The 24,302-nt window shown below is 41.2% G+C and overlaps 1 protein-coding gene across 1 annotated transcript in view; it reads right to left on the bottom strand.

Annotated features, from left to right (window-relative positions):
- Nucleotides 1-3,268: 3,268 nt before the first annotated feature.
- Nucleotides 3,269-24,302, bottom strand: part of LOC145343721 (transmembrane protein 263) — a 200,761-nt gene continuing 179,727 nt past the window's right edge. The window contains exon 3 of the mRNA XM_080189959.1: nucleotides 3,269-4,670. Coding sequence (XP_080046085.1) covers nucleotides 4,384-4,670 — 287 coding nt within the window. The 3' untranslated portion in view covers nucleotides 3,269-4,383. The remainder of the gene's footprint in view (nucleotides 4,671-24,302) is intronic.

Raw genomic sequence — 24,302 nt, 5'->3', positions numbered from 1 at the left:
AAGAAATTTCTCAACTCAGTCCTAAAAGGTTTATCCCTTATCCTCAAACTATGACCCCTAGTTCTGAACTCCCCCACCATCGGGAAAATTCTTTCTGAATCTACATTGTCTAATTCTGTTAGAATTTGATAGGTTTCTATGAGATCCCCCTCACTCTTCTAAATTTGAATGAATATAATCCTAACCAACTGTGTATTCCTGTCCTGCCATCCCAGGAATCAGTGTGGCAAATCTTTTCTGCACCCTCTCTATAGCAAAGACATCCTTCCTCAAATGAGGACACCAAAATTGCACACAATACTTCAGCTGTGACTTCAATAAGCCCTATACAGTTGCAGAGAAGCATTCCTATTCCAATATTCAAATCCTGCCACTATGAAGGCCAAGCTAGAATTTGTCTTCTTTGCAGACTGCTGTACCTGCGTGCTTATTTTCAGTGACTGATGCATGAGGATAAGGTATCAGAGTATCCATCTCGCTCAATTTACACCCATTCAAGTAATAATCTGCCTTCCTATTTTTGCTACCAAAGTGGATAAACTCACATTTATCCACATTATACTGCAAATGCCATGCAAATGCCTACTCACTCAGCCTGTCCAAATCTCATTGAAGCATCTCTGCATCCTCCTCACAGCTCATCCTTCCACCCAACTTTGCATCGACTGCAAATTTGGAGATAACACAATTAGTTCCCTCATCCAAATCATATGTTAACAGTTGAGACCCTTGCACACATCCCTATGGTACCCCACTAGTTAATGCCTGCAAATCAGAAAAAGATCCATTTATTCCAACTCTTTTGTTTTCTGCATGCTAATCAGCTTTCTATCCATCTCAAGACACTACACACTAACTTTACATAGTATCTTATGTGAGACCTTGTTGAAAGGCTTCTGAAGTTCTAAATAAGCCACATTCATTGGTTTTCCCTGGTCAATTCTACGAGTTACATCCTCAAAGAATTCCAGGATATTTGCCAAGCATGATTTCCCTTTTGTAAATCCATGCTGCTTTTGTCTGATTATGCTTTCCAAATGCTGAATTATGAAATCCTTCTTAATGAGCTCGAGCAACTTCCTTACTGCTGATGTTCAGCTGACTGGCCTATTGTTCCCTGCTTCCTCTCTACCTCCCTTTTTGAAGAGCAGGCTCACATTAACTATCCTCCAATCTGTAGAAATTGTTCCAGAGCCCAAAGGGTTTTGGAAAATAACCACCAATGGATCCACTATTTCTAGGGCCACTTCCTTCAGTATTCTGATATGAAAATTATCAGGATCTGGAGATTTATCTGCCTTCAATCTCATTAATTTCCCCAAAACCATTTCTCTACTAATATTGATTCCTTGAGCTTGCCACTAAAACATGCGTTTCCCACAGCTTCTGGTGCATAATTCCTTTCTTCCTTTGTGAAGACAGAAGCAAAGTACAAATTTAGTTCCTCAGTCATGTCTTCGTTCCCCATTATGAAATCCTCCGTTTCTGACTGTAAGGGCCCTACATTCATTTTTGTCAATCTTTTCTTCTTTACATTATCTGTAGAAATGACACACTGGGTTAGATTTTATTTCCTGGGCTAGAATTCAGAAAACAATAATTTGATTCCTCACAGAGTTACTTCAAGCTAGTGTGTGTACACAGTGCAAATTTCAAGCACATGCACATATTCAAAATCCACTTTTGTAAGTTATGGCCTATTTATATTATAGCCTGGTTTCAGAAGTCAGTGTGTTACTATTCATGTTACCAGATCTTGAATCCAACCCTTATTTGTTTGTATATGCATCCTGAGAAACACTGGCAAAGTATATACCATTTACCTTCTGCTGCTCCAAGAAAGCAGTGTTGTCCTTCTTGTTGCAGCTAGGATTTGACAGTGCAATGGAATGGTATTGAAGATCAACCACCTGGTGAGGGGCTGAGATTCCCGCATCCGCAATCTTGTGCTTTTTATGTTATGGTGAGACCTGAGTCACATATTGGTCACTTCACATAGGGGATTAACAGGGTCCTTTCCCATAGGACATTAGTGAACGAGCTGGGTTGTGTTTAAAAAGTTTGGCAGCTACTATTTGTTGATAGTTTATTTGTTAGTGTCACAAGTAAGCTTACGTTAACACTGCAATGACGTTACTGTGAAAATCCCCAGTCATCACATTCCGGTGCCTGTTCTGGTACACTGAGGGAGAATTTAGCGTGGCCCATGTACCTAATTAGCTTGTCTTTCAGACTGTGGGAAGAAGCCAAAGTACCTGGGAGGAAGTCCATGCAGAAATGGGGAGAACATGCCGACTTCGCACAGTCACCCAAGCCAGAAACTGAACCAGCGTCCCTGGTGCTGTGAGGTAGCAGCACTAAACCACTGTGCCACCATGTCACCAATAACCCAATTCAGTGAATTTATAACTTGTGATGTTGGGATTTGAACTCTCAATCTCAGGCAACTTGTCTAGATCATATCATTGCAGCGCTGTATTATTTCTGATTGTGACAATGGGTCTCACTCTACAGCAAGAGGAAAAACTGCACATGCAAAAACGGCACACACAGGTTTTAAAATGGATTGAAACTTCAATTTCTAGCTCTCAAACGCCTACAAGATGATGAAAAAAGATGTACAATCCAGCAAGTGAAAATCTGCTTGTGTATGGGAATATTTTTGCCAGTTAGTAAGTAGAAAGGATGTCGCTCTCTGCCAGCATATTGCTGCCGAGGGCAGTGCACTCTCTGGAGGTGCTGGTAAAATCCACTTTTTGAAGCTAGTTTATTTCACAAGATAATTACAGATGAAGAAGGTCAATTGGCCTCTCTCAATTCATCCTTCCAGAGAGATCCGAAATTCCCATCAGTTCAGCAGCCGATCATTAATTAAAATGTTGCAGGGCTTTCACCTCCATTGCTCCTCCTGGAAGGTTATTTGGTACGCGGATCAGTTTCTACAAAGGATTTCATACTTCCAGGGCAATTTCTGCTTTTTGACAAGCAATGTTTCCTTGCATTTCCATCAAGTAATATTTCAGATTTAACATCGCCATTCCCTTTACTATCTTATAATTGTTATAACTCATCCATTGTGATTGCTTTTAATAAACCTAATTAAATGATGGATATAAGTCACATAATTTAAAGTTCAGTGATTTTTCTGCAAATTAATAGATACAAAATGTTCCCCACGTCTGTAAATGTTCTGATCTTCAGGAGATAACGCAAATTATGTGAAGTTGAACACTTTTAAATATGTTTGAGATTTTCAAACTTTATTTCCATTAAAATACAGACTTACAGTCTAATTCATTGCTTTCAGGTGTCATATTTGCAAAAATAGTTCTATTATAGACAAAAACTAAATGTTTTGCATTTTGGTAAACAGCAACCAATTAATCTTCCGTTTCAATCTTAATACATAAACACAATACAGAAATATCAGGTGTACAGAAAGGTAATGGAAAGGTAAATGCAAAGCATAACAAAAAAAACAGCACAAATAGCAAATGAAGATCATGGTCACCCAACGTTTCATTGCAATAACCTGCTGAGCCAGTCATTTATAGCAAGTAACAATAGTCAAAACTATAATGAGGCGTAAGGCTACATCTGGCAACATGCAACCTATGCTAAAGCATTATAGTGTCGCATGTTGCTCCCAGTACTGAGCTAGTTAGGCACATGAAAGATTAGCACAACCAAGCAAAAAGCTGACTTGCTGCATTGTAGGAAATACTTTTGAAGACTGGATGCTGACTGCTCCGAACAAGACATTCAAATTTTTCTGCCACTGACACATTTGAAGCAACATTCACCCTATTGTGTCATACTCCAACAGATTACAAAGCAAAATCTGAATACTGAAAATTAGCCCCAATTAACAGGAACAAAACAGGCATACAAAATACTGCAGAAACCAATAAATATATACATTGGAGGAGGGCGGGTGGTGGTGGGGACCATTTCCTTTGGATGGCAATAATGTGTTTTACCCCGCCCCCACTCAATCTCCAAAAAAAGGCTTCTGGACATTTTAGTTGCAAGAATCACCACTGGGAATATGTTCTTATGGATCTTATAACTAACTGTCCTTGTGCTGCCAACACTTATGCCAGCAGAAGTCCAGAAGCGTAAAGCTATACCTTGCTAATGGACAGTGTAGTATGGGAACAACTGCTCAGTTTATCTTTGACAGCACTCACAGTGAAGAGATATGGGAATTGAAGGTGGTGGGGTGAGGTGCAGAGCAAAGTTTTCCAGAAACACACATCTCACTGGCTGCCCTTTTTAAAAAAATATACCAAGCATATACAAGTATACCCTAGCATGCCCAGGTATACTTAAATCATGATGAATGTTTTTTTTAATAAGGAAAACGTACCCTAAAAATTTAAGTCAGTCAGATTTGTCCTTTTTTTTGGATGTGAAAGGAACCTTGCTGGCAACAGCCGAGCCGACGGCACTGACGCCGCCAGTCACTGCTGACACACTTCCCTTCACCAAGCCGGCGCCAGCCACTGGCACAGTAGTCACGGCTGTTTTGGTCAGCTGCAGACTTTTGCTTCCAACCCAAGCCACACCTCCAAGTGTGGCACCCACCGCTCCCTTTGTGATGCTGTAAAGGCCACCGGTCATTCTCCAGATCATTCCTGGCTCCTGGACACCAAGATCCTTCTTGGGTTCTGTGGAAATGATATTTTAAAAATTAGATTGCTGTAAGTAAGAGTAGGCAGCTTTGAAATAACACTCATAATACATTCATGTCCAGATCTGGACCTGCTGTGGAAACAGAAAATGAAAAATAAATTAACAGTGCACTGAAATACATTTTAAGCTTATCACACAACTGCACAAGTCATAGCTGCCACCTGACTTGTCCTTCCACTGGTATTCTCCCAACATTTTAAATCAGTTAGTTTTATTAATCCATGACTATACATGGATTACATTGAGTGCACAGAGCATTCTATTTCAATTCAACATTTGTGTCTATGGCGGGCCAAGAATACCCAACTCAAAACTGAATGACTTAGACGCAATTGCATTTCACAGCGCTGATTAAAACACTGATTTCAAACAAGGTCTTACTATGTACTATTACAAATACAGGGGAGTTAATTATTGTTGATGACTGTTCTCCTCTTGTAAGGAAATAATTTTCCTAATGTGCAGTTGATTTCTTTTTGCGCCAGTAATTATTTAAGATCAGCCATTTGCAATCTCATGAAGTACCCAATATATCGACTGCTTTCTGTATTGAGGGCTGTAGGAGGTTACATAAATAGGGAGAGGCAGAGCCATGGAAGGATTCGGACAGGGCAATGAGACTTTTATTAGGAGGACATGATTCTTTTCATGATGTCTCTGCTGCATCGTTCGTAGAATGATGTAAACATCTTTCTATGTCAATAGCTTTGTACCCTTTTCTGCTTTAAATAAGCACTTATTTCCCTCTTTACAGATGTAATAATTGCTGCCTCAAGTAGGCCGAGTCAAAGCATTGAGATCAGTCATTTTCCCCAACTTCTGTTCTTTATGATAAATTATCATTAATCCTTTATCTAAGCTATCTCACCAAGAAGAAATAGTCTTGTCTTATTCATCCTACCAAAACTTCTGATTTTATAACCTCGATCAGAATCATTCCTATTGTATTCTCTTTTTCAAGGCTGTAGTTCATCCCTGGCATTACCCCAGTAGGATCATATACTCTACAAAGGATGTGAAGGCATTGGAGAGGGTGCAGAAAAGATTTACAAGGAAGTTCTGGAGATGAAAGCTTCAGATGCAAGGATGGATTGGCAAATCTGTGGCTGTTCTCCTTAGAGAAGGTCATGAAACGATTTGGAGGCATTTTAAATCATAAGGCGTTTGGAAGGTAGATAGGAAGAGTTTGTTCCCATTGGCAGAAAGAAGCAGAGGAGACAGATTTCAGGAGATTAGCAAAAGAATCAAAGGTGAAATGAGGAAAAACATTCTGCAGTGCTGTGTTGGGATCCGGAATGCATGACCCAAGTGTGTGCTATGTAAATTGTATTTAATTATATGCAGGTGGAGGGCATTAATTGGGGTTTTACTGGAGTATTTATAGTGAGACATTTTCTGAAAGTGTGATGGGAGCTTGCAATGTTTCACTTTGTAAACTGACTGAAGAATAAGCTCTAGTTTCTTCCTTCAATGGGACTTTCAGGAACAGAACACGGAAGAGACAGATTCAACTGTAGCTTTCAAAAAAGGGATAATTATCTAAAGAGGAATAATTTGCAGGGCTATGGAAAGAGGTTGGGGAGGTGAACAAACTAAAGCCCCACTGAGCTGCAACTATTCTACGGTGCTCTGCTCTTCACACAAAGTTTAAAAGTCCTTTAAGTATTTGCACATTGTCCCACACTAAAATCCTGGAGGCGCGTCCCACACTGTCACGCTGGCGGGCAAGGCCTGGAAAAACCAACATCATCAGGTTCTATTAGAAAACGAGGACCCGCCCCCTCACCAACACATACTGAGACCGCCTGGGCATGTCTTTCTGCCCCCCACCCTCCGGAGCCATATTTACCTGTGCGTTCCTTGCAGGTTTCCTTCACCCAGTTCCGGTTTTAAAAGCCTGTTGTAAACCTTGCTGACATGACTGTTGGGCTGGGCTGGAGGAGGGGTGGAGTGGTGGTGGTGAGGAGAGGCATATAATTATGAGGCTCTCTCCATTGTTTGCTAATACTTAAATGAGGTTCCTGGGCAGGAGCCTCGTTACGTCAATGTCCTGTCCCACGAAATCTCACCAACAAGATTCTCGGTTTGGTCTCTCCACAGACACACAATCCCAGGCGTTTTATCTTGACTTGGCAAACTATGCTCTTGCTTTGAAATCCAAGATGCTATTGGTCTTTTTACAACCTCATCCATCCACACTTGCACTTTGTGATGTAAATGATTGAAGCTTTCGTTCTTTGATCATCTGCACTCTTCAATGTCGTTCCATTAAGTGCACTCTCCCATTTCTTGTTTTTCCAAACAACAAAAACATTCTATATAACACCTTCAATGTAATAAATATCCCAATTCATGTCACAGGAGTATTACAAGGCAAAGTACGACACCCAGCCTAATGAGGAGACATTAAGTGAAATGGCCAAAGGTTCAACAAAGAGGTAGAAACGTTTTAAAGGAGGAAAGCAGAGAGAGGTAGAGGGGGAATTCCGGGGCTCACGGCATACACAGTTGAAGGCAGGATAGAGTGATTAAAGTTAGGGAAGCTCAAGAGGCCAGACTTGGAAGAGTTCATATATCTCAGAGGATTGTGGAGTGGAGAAGATTAGAGATAGAGAGATCAAGGATGAGAATTTTAAGATCCATTGCTTAAGTGGAAGCCAATGTAGTTCAGAAAGCAGAGAGAGTTTTGGATGAGCTCAAGATTACAGGGGGCAGAATGTGAGAAACTAGTCAGGAATGTGTTGTAATAGCCAAGTCTAGAGGAAATGAAGGTGTGAAGGAAGATTTTCAGCAGCAGATGAACTGAGATGGAGTGAAGTTACTGAGGTGGAAACAGGCTGCCTTAGTGATGCTGCAAGTATGAGATTGGGTGTTCAAATTGTGGTTAAATGTGACACTTCAGGCTTCCCAGTATTTAACTGGAGGAAATAAACTCATCCAATACTAGATGTCTGAAAAACAATTGGATAGTTTAGCAACTGTGGGGGAGTGGAGAGAGATAGTGCTGAGAGGGGTAGCACTGGGTGTTATCATTGATGAGAAAGAAATCACAATCAAGGGACAGCAAGTAGACAAGATATAGGAGGGGTGCAAGACCAGATCCTGCAGGACAATAGAGGTAATGTTGCAGGAGCTGGAACAAAGTTACTCCAAACGATTCTCAGCTACGATTAGATAGATAAATATGGAAGCATGTGACAGCAGTCCCACCCTGCTGGATAACAGAGGAGAGGCATCAGAGGATAATAGTATGGTCAATGGCATCAGAGTCGAGAAAGATGAGGGGGAGAATTTACCTTTGTCACAGAATGTAATTTGTGTCTTTGTCGAAAGTTGTTTCTTTACTGCTGCAGGGGCAGGAACCTGTTTGAAGGGATTGCTCCCAAAATGAATTACCTCATCTACCAATTTCAATTAATTCTGCCAATCAGCTTCTTTCTCTCTCTCTCAAAAAATTACCTCATCTACCAATTTCAATTAATTCTGCCAATCAGCTTCTTTCTCTCTCTCTCAAAAAATTTACTCCTCCTTTCTATTTGCTAAACCTTCTACTTTTATGTTATGAGCAGATTTAGATTGTGCGCTCTGTGCTGTAGTTCAAGTCATCTATATATTGAGAACAGATGTGAATCTAGCACTGATTCCTGGGTGACCTTATTTCCAGCCTTCTCCAGTCTAAGCAACACCCACTTAGCTAATTCAGTGCTTTCATGTCATATCTTCCAATCTCCACTTCTTTATATTTCATTTGATGGTCAATTTAACCGCAGTTCATTTAAAATGATTATTGTATAAATTCAAGTCTCGAGCAAATGCTGTAGTCAAGTCATACAAAAACTCAATTTTGCAGAATCTCTCATGCTTGTGACTTAAGCTTTGGAAGTGTAAATTAACTCCCAGTATCTCTTTCCCACAATCAATGCAGTTGGTTGACTGCACAGATGAGAATGGGTAAGGGCAGCATTACTCTGATATGTGCCATAACTCGTGATTTTTATGTATCTGTGCATGTTTCTGTCATTGGAGTTGTCCTGCTGCATCAAACTTAGGATAATACTGATGATATTTCCCCCTGCCCACTGGAATCAGAAAATTACTTCCAAAACATGTATATTATTCTTACTTTCACAAATTTAAAATAAAAGGAAATCACAGTAAGGATACAAAACTGCTCGAATTTCTTCATCATTTAATCAATGCATATTAAGTTCCTAATGTTAGCGCAGACAGCATCAAGTCAAATGTATTCTTCAGGACACTGACTGTAGCTACAGAAGTTCACCGCTATATAGAGTGAACATGGATGCTGTGGCATCTATTGGATTTTTAACAAATTTATTCAATACCATCAGTCTTTTTCTCAGCCTGATGTGCAGGGTGAGTGAGTTGCTTCATTAGTACCAACAGAATGATATACAGTTAGTTCACTGAATGAGGGATCTGGCTGTGATGTAGGTTTATTTCCTGTTTTCTTTCAGTTTTGTGGTTGACTGAGAAAAGTAATAATAAAGATTTCCCAACTCAAAGTAGCAATCCATTTACCATTAGCTCCTTATGTGGTTGAAGATTTGACCAATATTTTCTTTTAGCCAGCTATCTCAAAAGAACCTCAAATGCATTTATTTATTCACCAATGCTTCCTTTCCTCTTTACTCCTAAGCAACACACAGGGTAAAACTGGATCATCCCCAACTGCAACTACATTTAGTCAAACTTCAATTATGGTTCTTGCCTGGGGAGCAGTGATCCTAAAATCGCTGCCCTGCCTGTCCCCAATTTTTTTTCTAGCAGCATAGTGCGTAGGTTGGTGCTTTGATTTCAGTATTCCTTATGAATAGAATCAACACATGACTTTGTGCTGAAAATGAATTGACTGTATGTCAAAGAAAGGAAAAAGAGAGAGTTTGCATTTATGTAGCACCTTTCACATCTTCAGGATCACTCAAAAAGTTAAGAGCCAAACTAGTGACAGAAAGGTTCTACACACAGCAACGAGAAACTTTGGATGGTAGAGGCTCAGGGATATAGGTTGAATTGGTTTCAATATGGCACAGATGATGATGACAGAGCTGGATGGGCTGTTCAGCTTGTTACACATGCATGTGTGAGGGGCGCAGAGTATCTTTCGGCGATGGGATGGGTCAGATGTTTCGCTTCTTAGGGTACCAAACTGAAAGGGCACCCAGACAGCCAGTCAGTGCCAACCAAGAGAAGCCTGGCTGTTGTTCAAGAGTTTGCCGCGACTGGCCAACATTTAGCAATGGCTCCATGCAGGTTCTCCTTCAGGCCTTCCAGAAAAGGCAGTAGGTCCTATTTTGCAAGATGGCAGCAGGTCCTCCCATCTGACCTTGGCGGCTTGGGTGGAGGGTCGTGCTTGTGGAGCCCACAAAAGAACTGGCCAGCAGCGTGATAAAAGGATGAACAATCTGCTACACTCTGCCAGGTTAAGTGGCATCTGCTACTTGCTGCCAAGTAACACATTAAAAGCGTCAGATAGTGAGTGCAGAGGGATGTCAGACAGGAGTTTGAGTTGCAGAACTCAGCAGCTGATTGGACATGTGCACTAAATGTATGCCAACCACCTATTGCAGGATACCATACTCATTAATTACTTACTGGGAAGGGCTCAGGAGCTGCCATAGGCATCATCTGTTCAAAGTTAGTTCCAGACCCCAACCACCTACTGGGTGAAAATGTTTTTGCTCACTTCACATCCACTCCTTCTGTCCATTATTCTGAATCTGTACACTCTAATTACTGATGCTCCTGAATGGAACAGTTTCTCAATATTTGGGCGACACATTCGCACAGTGGTTAGCACTGCTGCTTCACAGCTCCAGGATCCTGGGTTCGATTCCCGGCCCAGGTCACCATCTGTGTGGAGTTTGCACATTCTCCTTGTGTCTGTGTGGGTTTTCTCTGGGTGCTCCGGTTTCCTCTCAGTCCAAAGATGTGCGGGTTAGATTGATTAGCCATGCTAAAATTGCCCCTTAGTGTCCTGAGATGCGTAGATTAGCGGGTAAAATATGTAGGGATATGGGGGTACAGCCTGGGTGGGATTGTGGTCAGTGCAGACTCAATGGGCTGAAGGGTCTCTTTCTGCACTGTACGATTCTACTGTATTCTATTTACCCTGTCCGTATCCCTCAGGATCCAAAATACCACTATCAAATCTTTTTCAGCCTTCTTTTCACCAAGAAAAATTGTCCCAACCGCTCCAATATATCCTCACAGCTACAGTTCATCACCATCCACCCCTGGAATCATTTTTGGTGAATCTCCTCTATACTCACTCCAAAGCCGTTACATCTTAAGTATAGTGCCCAGAACTGGATACAGTACTCCAAATGAGGCCTACATAAGCTCAACATGATCTCTTTACTCTTGTAATTAAAGTCCCTATTAATAAAATCTAAGATACCAAATGCTTTATTAACTATGCTTTCAATATGCCTTGCCACCTTCAATGACTTACGTACATATACAGCAAGGTCTCTTGGTTCCTGCACCCCGTTTAGAGTTTCTTTATTTACTGTTTCTTCATATTCTTCATGTCAAAATGAATCACCTCCCTGCATTGAACTTTATTTGTAAGTCACTGCAATTGGTGGGTTGAGAGAGGTTGGACCTCCCCATCCCATTGTGGGGATAAGGCACTACCAGTGAGTGAACTCCAAAGCTAATCATCCCAAAAAGTATCTCAGCATATGGGGTTCCCGAGTGTAATTGGTGACTAGGAACCAGATATACAAACTTCCCTATTCCAGGTAGGAGGGGGTAATCATGAGGCCAAATAGTCTGTTCATGCTGTCCTCGCCTGTGCATTCATGTTTCTGGTTCTGCCTGAAAGAGCTATAAGGGTATGTGAGTGACAAGCACATCCCTGCCAATATTTAAAAACAAAATCATGTTTTCAATCTGCCCTGTGTGGAGTTTTGTGAAGACGTGACGAAAAAAATTACACTTCTGCTGACAGCTGCCTGAGATTACAGGGGAACAGAGTGCTTTACAAGTTCTGGTCTGTGCATTTGGCACAGGTCTGTATAGCAGCACAGTTTAGCATGTGCAAAAGATCTCAATGTAACTATAATGTGTGTTACACATCCATTTCCCTTGTTCTGCCTCTACTCCACCCTTCCCTGAGAGATCCATGGATAGGTTTATGGACGAAAAGGGATTGGTTTTGGTTAGTGGGTCATTGTTTTTTAACTGGTCGGCGCAACATCGTGGGCCGAAGGGCCTGTTCTGCGCTGTAATGTTCTATGTTCTCTGCCGATCCAGTCTCCCTTCCCCTATCTCTACTCACTTCACCCTTCCATGCTGATCCTGCCTCCCTTGCCCAGCTTGAGAGATATTTGTGAGAAATCCCCAAAGACAAAACAGCAGCTACTAATTCCAGGAAAAAGTCTAACTCACCAGCTCTCCACCACGTGCATTCAAATTCACAACTACACAAGAATATCTACCAAAAATTTAATTTGGAGGGGGTACCAACTGGCCTTTTAATAAGCATACATGACATGGAAATGCTTGCAAAATGGCACCCTGACACCGTTTACCAGGAAGCTTAACATGCCTTTAAGGGTTTGAGAGTTTAATTACAAAAATTCATTATGCCGTTTTTTTGCCTTGTGCTAAATTAAGCTCTCTCGTCCACTAAGCTTCCTGCTGAGGTGGGTCCAGAAGATTTCACTCATTGCCTCCTATCTCTCTCTCTCTCAGTCCCATTTCTATTTCCCAATCATTAGTTTGCTTTCTGTACATAATTTGAACATAATCAATATCCTCCTTGGTTTAGACTCTATCACACTGAGGATTCTTCAAGCTGATTCAAGGGGTATTGCGGTACTTGTCCCACGGACAGATGCCACAGGTTGCCCACAGAAGATGTTGTGCTGAAAAGGCTGTTTGAATAGAGAAAGTAAGCCCTTCAAAGTCCTCACCTTTGCGGGTGGCTGTTAGCAGAATGATCAGATAGCATTGTTGCTATTCTGCTGGTTGCAAAATCTAAACCAATATGCTGACAAATCTTTGCAAGAATTAAAGGCCATCAAGGCAACTGAAGAAGCAAAGAAGCAAGCTCGGCATGTCACAGTCAGAGTGGAGAGATGGTTAAAAATCAATGACACAGGAAGGTGTAACGTAATCAAAGGAATTATTTCAATACCGTGGTTCAGTTCCCCCTAAAATATAAATGTGCCGTTCCAGAGCTGTAAGAAAGGAAATGAAAAATTATACCCTACTGGAATACATAAATTCAAATGATAGAGAATATTTCCGCACTGTATGAATTAGAGACAAGTGGCCAAAAAGAACCTGCTGTATCTCAAGAGGAATATTGATTTGGATTTCAAATGTAAAGGGCAAGATTCTCCAATTTCACCCATGGCCACCCAGTTGCAAGGGAGAATGGAAAATTTGGTGTTCCAGCTAAAAATCTATTCACTTTGAGGCAGAGAACCCCAGCCACAAATGAGGTTGGAGGTTTTGGCCAAAGGCTTCCCTTCAAATTGAAGACAATCTGGGGTCCAAATGGATTTTTCAGCAAGAAATTGGATTCATCAATACTTGATCCAATTACATAATTAACTGTTAGATTACTTTGTTGCAGCAGGACATAATGATTTGCCCCTTGGAGGTGTGCAAAATTTTGCCATGCAATAAAATCACTGTAGGCTCAATGGCTGTACTTAGACAGCCACAACAAATTCAGAGCTTTGTTCACTTACTAGAATATTGAATTAGCAGCTGCCATGTAAGTAGCTCATACAGGTCTGGCAACTTTTGTCATCAAAATACAAGCATAAAATTCACACAATGAAAACTTTTATTTATATTAGCATCTTTTATGGCATCACCATCTCAAAGACTTTCAATGAAGCAGGTTCTAATTGTTCTCACTGTTGTAATTTAGATAATGAAGCAACTAATTTGCACAACGTCCCAAGGACAGTAATGTAACAGTGGCCAGTCCGTTTTAGTGATTTTGCTTCAGAAATAAATATTGGAACCACTGGCCAAGACGAGGGGGCATGTCAAGTGAAAAAAGGCTCCCACTCTACTTCAATATAGCGCCTTTGAATCTGAGGGGACAGCTGAGGACTCAGTTCAGTACCTCATTTAAAATACAATACTTCTGAAAGTGCAGAAATCTCTCAGTATTACACTGGAATTCAGCTAATTTTTTTGGATAAGTCTCTGGAGTGATAAGCTGAATTCAATCTTTTGACTTGAGGTGACTATACTACCAGGTTATGGAAAGGGTAAAAGAGAAAATAGACAGTTCACACTTGCACAATTTGCAGCTTGTAAGTCAATTGTGGGGGGAACTGGCACTTGAAAAGAAAGACTAGGTCTTCATTCAGTTCATCTCTGCTGGTGGCCATATATTTACCAATGTCCCTTTGCATAATGGCCAGCCCCATTCTCTCAGGAGGTTAGAAGATGCAGGGAGGTTAGGTACTGCTGCCTCCAGTTGTGCACCACCTTCTTCCAGTGATTGCTAGGGTGAACAGTTGGCCACATACACAATAACAGAGATATGGGAGTAAGACTTGCTAGTTAAGTGTAAGACAATGAGGTAAAGTGAATTAATTCTGATCGATGGGAATTGTTAGCTAAATTATGAGGTGGACAGTTGTCTGAGGTTGGTGGTACAGTTTGTTGAATAAGGTATTTAAAATGCAGTCACAGAAAGCGAGGTGATTTTAACTTCAGGGTGGCACAGTGACTGCTGCCTCAGTGCCAGGGACCCAGGTTTGATTCCTGACTTGGGTCATTGTCTGCATGTTCTTCATGTCAGCCTGCGCTTCCTCTGGGTGCTCCAGTTTCCTCCCACAGTCCAAAAGACGTGCTGGTTAGGTGCATTAGCCATGCTAAATTCTCCCTCAGTGTACCTGAACAGCCGTTAAGAGTGTGGCGATTTTCACAGTAACTGCATTGCAATGTTAATGTAAACCAACTTGTGATAATAAATAAACTTAAATTTTAAATTTCTTGAGACATTGCATCCAAGTACTTGGGGTGAAATTGGTGACATTCACTTACATCCGCTTCAACAGCCTACTTGTATCTGGAGGGCCTATAGCAGCCCCTGCAAATATTGGACATCTCCTTTCATGCTCCTTCAAGACCTTGGGATCAACTTCCAAATACCTTGCTACATGAGGTTTCCCATCATCAGTCATTGCTGGATGTTACTCCCTTTCATACATTCCCTTCCACCTTCTTGTCAGGAAAAAGATGCAAACGTTTGAGGTCATGTAACAACCGACTCAAATACAGCTTCTTCCCTGCTGCCATCAGACTTCTGGATGGACCTATCTCGCACTAAGTTGATCTTTCTCTACACCCTAGCCATGACTGTGACATTACATTCTGCACTCTCTCGTTTCCTTCCCAGTGTACAGTATGTTTTGTCTATACAGCACGCAAACAACAATATTTTTCACTGTGTACTAATACATGCAACAAGAATAAATTCAAAGTTATAAAAAGAAACAAGCAACAAATGCTAGCCTTCCCGCCAATGCTTTGATTCTGTGTAAGAAGGATCTATATGGTCATTGCCATGGGAAATCCATGGCAAATAAAAGAACATCGCAATGCTGCATCTCAAATTGAGGGTCCCACAGCACGAAACAAGAGCTTAAGTTATTTATTGGTATATTCCCGAACAGTTGCGTAGAACTCAGTAAGTTGCAAAATATTGTGAAAGCCCTTTAGGATCAACAGTAGAGATGTGTTCAATTGACAAGATTATCAATAACCATTATACTCATACAAAGTTATTGCAGGTTTTAAAATGATAAACAACCATAGAATTATGTGCTGTGCACTTTTAATATCCAGCCAAATTCAACTAAACTGTAGACATTGCAGCAGTACTTTGCTTATTATTTACGTTTCCATGTAACTGACAAGTCAAGTACTGCTGTAATAGACCATAAGTTGATCTTTTGTTACAAACTGGAACTTAGCTTCAAAAACATCCGTGTTCTACATTTCGATTGCCAAATGCCAACAACGTATTGTCGATCAGACAAACTTGTTAGCCTCAGAACTCGGTACTGGTTCTGAAGTGAGTTGCAAGGTTTGGATTTTTGGTTGGGATAGGGAAACCCTCCGGAATTCAGGTTCAAATTCAGTAGAGTCTGACTAAATAAAAGTATTCTCTTCTACAGCCACATGTTTCAAATGCTGTGGATTCACCCCACTCCAGAGACTCTGCACAGAAACTTGGTTGATACTACAGTGCGCAATTGTCGCCTCATTCTATCTGGCAAATAAACTGTTCTGTGAACTCATTCTCTACAGCAGATTTTCTATTTGTGGGATTAAGTGGAGATCGACACTACTTCTCTCTGACCAATCATCCACAAAACTGTCTACAATCTCTGTTTGCATACAAAAATGAACCCAATAAATATACCCTTATACAGTTACACTGCATATATTACTTTCCATCACATGCTAAGTTGTTTAATCAATATCATCTCTACCAATCCTGCCACGGTTACTTGAAAAAGGCCTCTGGTGTCATGGCTAACATTTGTTCCTCAACTAAACAGTGGAAAAAAACTGGCTATTCATCTCATAATTGTTTACGGGATCTTGTTGTGTGCCAACTGGCTGCTGCAGTTGCTCATAAAAAAACTCCAACAATTTAACTTCCAAAGTAATTCAAAATTGGAGCCAGGGTACCTAAATTATTGACCCAAACACATGGTAATTTTTTTTTACTGCAATCAGATCACATGCATTTGGGAAAGATTTCATTATTATTGTCCACTGCACAACAGAAAAGGTATTCACAATTAGTGTACAAGTAATTTAAAACTACCAATTTAAGAACCAAGGTTGCCAGCTACTTCACAATTCAGATAAAAATCAGTCAATTTGTAACCATACTTCAGGATGCTGTGCATTTTAATGCTGCTGACAGGATCATTAAAATTAAAAGCAAAGATGTGGAGACAGACAGAGACAGGTAATGAGAAAAGTTAGATTTAAAAACAACTGCCTGTAAAATTGAGAAAGTTGAAGTGAAAACTTTATTAGTAAATTCTTAAGGCATATTTGCTTTGAGATAATGCCTGAAAATTGCTGCTATGAACCAAGTTTCTGTGGTGCAAATCAATTAATACAAAATAATAAATGGATAGGTCACTACATCTTGAAACCAAAATATTAATTTCATTATCTATAACAGTTAATGACATTAATCGCTGTGATGTTACATTCAACTAATTAAGCCAAATACAAAAGATACTTGCAATCATCCACTTAATTTATTCACCACAAATGTAGAAGCTCACATGTACTTTTAGTCTTTAAGATTACAAAATTCCTTGGGTTAATGGTTTGGGCAAAACTCTGGAGGGGTCTGAAAGTTAGCCACTGTTTTCTATGAAATAAGTGGGGGAGGAAGGGAGTTGGAGATCAAGGTTGTTCTTGAGAGGTGGGAAAGGGTTTCAAAGGAGAGAATTTCTTTGAAACATACTATATCCTGAAGGATCTTGAGGGGGTTGATGTGGAAAGAATGTTTCCTCTTGTGGGAGAATATAGGACTAGGGGTCATTTCTTTGAAAATAAGAGATTGCCCATTTAAGACAGACGAGGAGATTTTTTTTCCCCTCAGAGGGTCGTTCATCTGCCTTTGGAACATTCTCTCAGAAAAAGATAACGGAAGCAGAATCTTTAAATATTTTTAGGGCTGAAGTGGATGGATTGGCGGTTGGTGACTAGTGGAGTGCCGCAGGGATCGGTGCTGGGGCCTCAACTATTTACAATTTATATAGATGATCTGGAGGAGGGGGCTGAGTGTAGGGTGTCGAAATTTGGTGATGACACGAAGATAAGTGGAAAAGCAAATTGTGCGGAGGGTGTGGAAAGTCTGCAGAGGGATCTAGATAGGCTGAGCGAGTGGGCGAGGAGCTGGCAGATGGAGTACAATGTTAGCAAGTGTGAGGTTATCCACTTTGGCAGGAATAATAGTAGGAGGGATTACTATTTAAAGGGCGAAAAGCTGCAGCATGCTACGGTGCAGAGGGACCTGGGGGTCCTTGTGCATGAGTCGCAAAAACCCAGTCTGCAGGTGCAGCAGATGATCAAGAAGGCGAATGGGACGCTGGCCTTTATAGCGAGGGGAATAGAATATAAAAGCAGGGAGGTCTTGCTGCAACTGTACAGGGCACTGGTGAGGCCGCAGCTGGAGTAGCGTGTGCAGTTTTGGTCGCCGCACTTGCGCAAGGATATTTTGGCCTTGCAGGGAGTGCAGAGGGCGTTCACCAGGCTGATACCAGAGATGAGGGGGTTGGACTATGAAGAGAGGCTGAATAGACTGGGTGTATACTCGGAGTTTAGAAGGATGAGGGGGGATCTTATAGAGACGTATAAGATAATGAAGGGGATGGATAAGGTAGAGGTAGAGAGATTCTTCCCGCTCAGAAAGGACAGCAGGACTAGAGGGCACAGCCTCAAATTAAGGGGGGAGCAGTTTCGAACGGAATTGAGGAGGAACTTCTTCACTCAAAGGGTGGTGAATCTCTGCACAGGTAGATAGGTTTTTGGTAGGCAAGGGAATTAAGGGTTATGGGGAGAAAGCGGGAAAGTGGAACTGATCCACTTCAGATCAGCCATGATCTTATTGAATTATTGAATGGCGGGGCAGGCTCGAAGGGCTAGGTGGCCTCCTCCTGCTCCTATTTCTTATGTTATGTTCTAACTATGACTGTCACACTGCATTCTACACACTCTCCTTTCCTTCTCAATGAACTGTATGCTTTGCCCGTATAGTGTGCAAAAAACAATACTTTTCACTGTATGCTAATACATGTGACAATAATAAATCAAATCAAATCTTATAAATAAGGAGGATAACAGACAAAAATGAGTACAGGGCAAGGCCATAATAAAAATTATAGCTTTATGTGAGTCCAGGATCAAAAGTCCAGTGGTGTATTCCTTTAGACAATAGTAGGCTTACTGTTGGTAGATACAGTCTTTGTAGCTCAGGAGGCCATTCAGCCCATTCAGTCCTCACTAGCTCTCAGAAACAGCGTTTACCTAGTCCCACTCAACTGCATCATGTCTGTACCCTCGTACATTCCTTTTAGATAGCAATCCGATCCTTTTTGAATATCTCAATCAAACCCGCTTTCACCACCCACTCAGGAAATTTATTCAGGGCTCTAGCCACCCTCTGGAAAAAAAATCCTGATCACTTTTGCCAAAGATTTTGAATCTGTGCCCTCCAGGTAATCATGCTTGAATGGGAACAGTTTCCCATTAGTTACCCTGTTCCTCTCAGCCTCTTGAATATCTCCACCAAGTCTTCTCTGTCTTTTCTCTCCAAAGAAAACAGTCGCAACTTTTCCAATCTATCCTTATAGAAACAAACTCCACTTCTCCTGTGAACAGTTCAATCTTTCTATTCTAATGGTCACAAGCATGTGGTACTTGGAGCAATCCTGAGGTCCGTTTTTTAAATTCCCTTTCCAACTTCCTAAAATCTGCTTTCAGGACCTCATCCCTTTCCTCATCTATGGCAATAGCCCTGATGTGAACCACGACCTCTGGCTGTTCTCACACCCCAAAAGAATGCCTTGCAGCCACTCTGTAGCATCCTTGACTAGAAGGTAACATACCAACGTGCAATTATATCTGTGGCTGCAGATTTGCCTGCCTGCTCCCTCAAATATAGAATCCCCCCAGCCACAATAGCACTTGCACTCTTTGTCCTCCCAGTCTGAGCCACTTATGGCACTATGAGTTTGGCTCTTGCCGCAGTCCTCTGAGGAACGGGTATCCAAAATGGAAAAGCGGTTGGACGGCGAGAAAGTACCAGGAGATTCCTGCGTTATATGCCTGTTTCTCTTAGATTATCTGGTGGTCCCCCATTTCCATTGTCCTTGTATATTTCTTCTCTGTGGTATGACCACCTCAAAGGGCTATCCACATAATCCTCAGCCTTGCAGGTGTACCAGTGACTCCAGCCACCATTCAGATTCTGCAATCCAGAGCTTGGGTTCCTGCAGCTGGTATCGCTTCCTGCGGATGTAGTCGGAGAGCACTTTGTACTTTCATGGCTTTGCACATTCCACATGGCCGAGCTGCATTGTCATACCTTAAACTTTATATGAATATTTACTATAATATTGTATAACTCACTTGTCATGACCAATTGTGCCTATGCAGAATCTGGGAAGGCCTATACTTACCAATCAACCAACTTCTGGGGCTCCTGTAACATCACTTAGATTTCATCTCTAAGTATCCAGCTCTCTCACACTCAAACTCCCGCCGTTTTATGGGTTCTCTCTCTCAGAAACTCCCACTGCTTTATGGGCTCTCTTTCAGAATTCCCACTGCTTTATGGGCTCACTCAAACTCCCACTGCTTCATTGGCGCTCTCTGAGCTCCCACTGTTTTGTGCTCTTCTCCCCCGACATCCGCCCACCCCCCCCCCCCCCCCCCCCCCCCAACTTTTTGAACTTCTACTACCTAATGGACCAAACTCCAGCTGTTTTAATGGGTGCTCTCTCTCTCCCAGAACTCCTATGTTGTCTATTTGGAACATACAAAAGTCTGAGGTCACGTACCAACCGACAAGAACAGCTTCCTCCCTGCTGCTGTCAGACTTTTAAATGGACCCAAGTTGATCTTTCTCTACACGCCAGCCATGACTAGAAAAATTCAACATTTTCTTTCTTGATACGTAGACGTTGTGCTTGAAGACATTCCAATGTTGTTTTCAAAGTGCTGGTTTGAAAATGAATGGAGTCTTTATTTGTGGTGTGTGATCTCTTGCATGGCTGCTGCTTCTGTTTTCTGCCTACATCTTATGACAAGATTTTTATTTGCATACATTACTACAGCAGGCCTCCATAATTAGCCAACTTGCAAATTCAAATACATAACACTTTTCCAGCCATCAACTGGTTTTCATGCCTCCTCCACATGTTATCCCTGGCCTGGACAGAGTAAGAAACAGGTCCAATCTGTGTAGTGACATGAATCTATTTCGCTGCTGTGGGGTAGTTCCAAACCCAAACTCCTTGTCCTTTGTCTTGCTTTCCCGCTATACCACCTGTCTTTGTTGTTGTTGTCACACAATCTCTTTAGTTTTTGGAGATTTTAAAAGATCAAATGCTGTATGCAGCTACCTTTTTATCATGAGTAAGACAGGAGAAATCTTAGTCATGGAATGTGGGGTATCCCAATAGACCAGCAAGAATTTGTTAAAGTGTTTGATAGACAAATCTTGTTCCTTGGTTACTTTCAAAGTGTATCTCAGGGTTTGGATAAAGCACTCTGCTATTCCATCAGTAGCAGTGTGATACAGTGTGGAAGTAATGTGTTGAATAACATTTTCTTGTAGAAAATTCTTAAACCCCTGTGTGACAAACTGTGGTCCACTGAAGCTTATCAGCTGTTCAGGAAATCCAAAGTGATGGAATATTTCTCCAAACTTCTCAGATGAGATAGAAGATGTCATCACAGCCACCTCTGGCCATATGGTATAAGCATCAACCATTACCATTGCTAGGACATCAGATCAGAAACCCCAAGGTATTTTATGAAGTCAGATTAGGCCCCAACAATTTGCTATTTTGGCATTAGTGTGAGGATAGTGTGTTTCACTTCAGGAGCAATTGTACTGACACACTGGGAGGTTTTTTTTAAAATCAAAAACCAATTTTAACAACACAGTTTAACTATAACAGATGATAAAATTTAACCATTGAATAATACTTAAACATAGTTGCTAACCTATCTCTATGAGTTCCAATTCAAGCAATATTTCTCTCACAGACTTAAGCCCCTCTTCAAAATCAGTTAGCAAAACATAGGCTTACCTGCTTGTACTTAGGTTCCAGGCCCGGAGATCTCAGACACCTTCTACTGGGAGAGACAGAGATACATTTTGCTTCTTTTAGAACTGGATGGTAACTGCTCGTTTCAAAATGAAAGAGCAACTGTATTTTTCCCTGCAAGTTTGGTTCTTCCTATTAAGCACATAACTCATACCCTGTCAATCAAATTACAAACTGTATTCAAATTCCAGGAGAGACCCAAGTTAACACAAATGTATTAGCTGAATGTAAAAACAAACTGCAGATACTAATCCTGTTCTCCCAGCTACCAATTTAAAAGATTCCTGAGGCAAATTGTTACCCTGAAAAACATGTCCTTGTGAAATCTCAGACCCTAGTCTTCCAATCTCTGGAGAGTGGCATCCAAGTTTTGAAGGTGTTCCTTTTTACTTCTCCAGTGATGAACTAGGATCTCATCCAGACAATACTGGACTCCAGTCAGGATTTAATCCATTGTCTTTTGAAACAATGCAGGAACAGACGTCTTGCCAAATGGCAATCTTCAGTACAATAACAAGCCTTTGTGTATCATGAAGTCACAGAAACGTTGAAAATCTTGTCCACATTCATGTGCAAGTAGGCCCAGCTCAGGTCAACTTTGTTGAAATTCTGACCTCCCACCAATCCTGCAAACAGGTCTTCAATGCAAGACAATGCGTACTGTTCAGCATAACAATGGATTTATGGTGACCCTGAAGTCACCGCAAATCCTTACAGATCCATCTTTGTTGATGACTGGAACAATAGGCATGCTCCATTCACTGTATTAGTCTTCACTAGTCGCTTCAAGTCAGCCTCCATCTTTGGTCTAATAGCATATGGTACAGACCTTGCCTTCAAATACTGGCTTCCTTTAATCACTTCATGCTGCCAATTTCTCCATCCAAAGGAAGAGAGCGCTTTAAGATTTTTGAGAGGCCTGATTCTCCATCAGTCATGATGTTGATTTCAGCTGAATCTTTTGCAACAATGGAATACCCAATGCTGTGTAGTTTCTCTTCACTACATGTAGAGGTAAATCTGCAGTTTGCCCATTGAGCTGTACAGCCATTTCAACGGTACCCTTCAAGGGAACTACCTTTTCTATGCATGTCTTCAGCACTATCCTTGATGGTGCTTAGGGAATGTGTTTAAATTTCTTATTATAGATCATTTATGGCACCAACGGAGCTGCTGTCCCAGTTGTGGCATCAGTGAGATTGCTACCCCGGTGCCAACTTCATTCTTACTGATTGTCCTTCAGCAGTATATTGATTTAGTGTGGGTGTTGTGCAGGCGATGACTAGCACATGCAGTGACAGTTCCTCCTCTGACAGAGTCTATTTGTTCTTTCCGACCCCATCGTATAGCATAGATATTTCTCCTTTTATTTTGTAGAAATGCCGAACTGGCTTGTTCTTACTTCTTATTGTTATTTACAATTTGCTTCTTCTTCCCGCAGCATGCTGTTCATATTTTGTTTTATTTTCTGAAACTTCAATATTCCTTGTCCTTTTACCAGCATTCAGCAGCAGAATGTCCTGGCTTTGACACTGATAACGTATACGAGCCCTAGTCGCTTTGAGTGTCGATTCAGTCTACAGTATGTACACTTACATTCTCAATTGCTGGACTTCTGCAACCATCTCCATGGAAACAATGATTTTGATGGTTTTCAGCAGAATGCAATTGTTCTCGGTTAACAGACGTTATGTTGCTTTGTTATGTCGATCAAAAATTAATCTGTTATGAATGATAACATTCAGCACGTCTCCAAATTCTCAACATTCTGCAAGTCTTTTTAGCATGCCACAAATTGAGAGATTGATTTCCCCTTCTCTTGGTTCCATTTATGGGATCAAAAGAACTCTGCAATCAGAGTTTAGGTGAAAAATGTGCTTGCAAAATATCTATAATTTGCTTGCATGTTTTAGTGCCTGGTTATCAGGTTGCACTGGACTGCAGAGGAAATTAAAGTTCCCACTCGTAATGCTCAGGAAAGTGAGCGTTATCATATCTTTAGCTATTTTGTTTACCTGCAGAAAACAGCAAAATGCTTGACACAAGAACTCCATCACTCCACGTTTTCATCAAAAGCTCCAACAATGCCGGAAACCCCTGCCATTTCTTACGCAGGGCTCCCACGTACACATTTGGTAACCATGCTTCCAGCAACAACCTTGGTTTTCTTTACATACGTGGTACTAATTTGACCTTTAGCCTGTCTTTTCTCACAGCCTCACGTTCACACTAGCCCATTGTTTCTCTATGGCACGTGAAGACTTTTCCTGACTTTTCCTTGTTAGAATTTCTTCTTAGAGTAGCTCAGCAGGTGTTTATCTGTAGTTCTCATAGCCAGTTTTTGCTGTATATTTGGAGACATGACATTTGGAAGCATTGGGTTCAAAACGAACTGAGTCCTTTAGTTGTGGCGTGTGATCTCTTCCAGGGCGGCTGCTTGTGTGTGTCTGGCTGTGCATCTTATGCCATCTCTTCTATTTGCATATATTACTACATCAGGGCTCCACAATGAGCCAATAGGAATAAATACATAACACACAGCTTTATGGGCTCTCACTCTTTGAATTCCCACTGCTTTTGTTATACTGGCCATTCTGGTCATGTGTGTTTTGGTTGTGCTTTCAATAATTCAACAAATATGCAAGTCAACCTGTTAAATTTCAGATACTTTGTTAATATTGGTTTAGTCATTCCTGTGAAAATATGCACACGTAAAACATCCTTTTACAT

This window comes from Carcharhinus amblyrhynchos, chromosome 6 (genome assembly GCF_965287045.1).
Source record: "Carcharhinus amblyrhynchos chromosome 6, sCarAmb.v2.hapA, whole genome shotgun sequence".
NCBI lineage: Eukaryota > Metazoa > Chordata > Chondrichthyes > Carcharhiniformes > Carcharhinidae > Carcharhinus > Carcharhinus amblyrhynchos.
This window is presented reverse-complemented; position numbering and strand designations above follow the sequence as displayed.